This window comes from Apteryx rowi, unplaced genomic scaffold (assembly GCF_003343035.1).
Source record: "Apteryx rowi isolate R43461 unplaced genomic scaffold, aptRow1 scaffold_328, whole genome shotgun sequence".
Taxonomy (NCBI): Eukaryota; Metazoa; Chordata; class Aves; order Apterygiformes; family Apterygidae; genus Apteryx; species Apteryx rowi.
This window is the reverse complement of record NW_020449730.1, coordinates 464,436-465,935: the sequence shown is the minus strand read 5'-3', so window position 1 is coordinate 465,935 and position 1,500 is coordinate 464,436. Positions and strand designations below refer to the sequence as shown.

The 1,500-nt window shown below is 72.3% G+C and overlaps 1 protein-coding gene across 1 annotated transcript in view; it reads left to right on the top strand.

Annotated features, from left to right (window-relative positions):
- MN1 (MN1 proto-oncogene, transcriptional regulator) overlaps nt 1–1,500 on the top strand; it is a 42,273-nt gene that overhangs the window by 1,918 nt on the left and 38,855 nt on the right. Inside the window, exon 2 of the mRNA XM_026071547.1 lies at nt 5–1,500. Coding sequence (XP_025927332.1) covers nt 5–1,500 — 1,496 coding nt within the window. The remainder of the gene's footprint in view (nt 1–4) is intronic.

Below are 1,500 nucleotides of genomic sequence, written 5' to 3'. Positions count from 1 at the left end.
TCCACCCGCCCTTCGCGCCGGCCATGGGCGGCCTCTCGCAGCTGCAGTCGCCGGGTGGCGGCGTGGCGCTGCCCAGCGCCCCCGCGGAGCGCCGCGGCCCCGCCGACTTCGCGGCGCAGCCCGGCTTTGCCTTTGCAGCGGCCGCACGGCAGCCAGCGGCACACGGCGCGGCGCCCGCCCTCAGCGCCTCGCCGGGCGCCTACCCACCACCGCCACCCGAGTTCCCACCGCCGCCACCACCGCGGCCCACCGCCAGCAAGCTGGGTGCCCTCTCGCTGGGCTCCTTCAGCAAGCCAGCCACTAAGGACAACGTCTTCGGGCAGAGCTGCCTGGCTGCGCTCTCCACTGCCTGCCAGAACATGATCGCCAGCCTGGGCGCCCCCAACCTCAACGTCACCTTCAACAAGAAGAGCCCGGCTGAGGCCAAGCGCAAGCTCAGCCAGGCCGAGCCCGATGCACCACCCGCAGCCCCTGACTACTTCCCGGCAGGGCCGCCGGCGGGCGGGGGCAGCGCTGCCAAGGCCGCGGGCCCTGCGCCACTGCTGCCCGCCGAGAGCAGCCTCTCGCCTGGCTACGCGCTGGAGCCGGCGGCCAGCAGCGAGGGGAAGGCGGGCGGCGGGCGGGGGCGGGGCCGCCGGAAACGGGACAGCGGGCACGTGAGCCCCGGCACCTTCTTCGACAAGTTCTCGGCCGCGGAGGGTGGTGGCGCCGGCGTCAGCCCGGGGCCGCCGCCGCCGGGGGGCCCACCGGGGGGCCAGCCAGGGGCCGCGGGCGCCGAGCGCGGCGGGGGCACCCCGCACGACAAGCCACTGACCTCGCCGTCGTGGGGCAAGGGCGGTGAGCTGCTGCTGGGGGAGCAGCCCGACCTCATGGCCTCGCTGGACAGCGGCATTCAGAGCGTGACCAAGTCGGACGGCAGTTCCCCGCACGTGGACTTTCCCGACGAGGTCAGCACCAGCTACGGCAACGAGGACGAGGTGTCGTCCAGCTCTGACAATGCCGTCTCCAAGCCCACGCGCAGCCCGCTGCTGGGCGGCTCGCCCAAGCTGCCCCGGGGGGAGCACGCACTTCTCAACGGACAGAAGCCCCTGGCCCTCGGCCTCCTCAATACGTCTACCTCGACCCCCGACAGCTACGGGCTCAGCACCACGGCGGGCGCCCACCCTGGCACGCCAGGCATGGAGCAGGTGCGGACCCCCACGAGCACCTCGGCCCAGGACGAGATCCACCCGCTGGAGATCCTGCAGGCGCAGATCCAGCTCCAGCGGCAGCAGTTCAGCATCTCGGAAGACCAGCCCCTGGGGCTGAAGAGCAAAAAGGGGGAGTGCGCAGGGCAGAACGGGGACAGTGACTTGGGCAGCTGTTGCTCGGAGGGTGTCAAGGGTGCCATGAGCACCATCGACCTGGACTCCCTGATGGCAGAGCACAACTCTACCTGGTACCTGCCTGGCGAGAAGGCCCTGATGGAGGGGCAGGACGAGGACAAGCCCATGGCGCCCT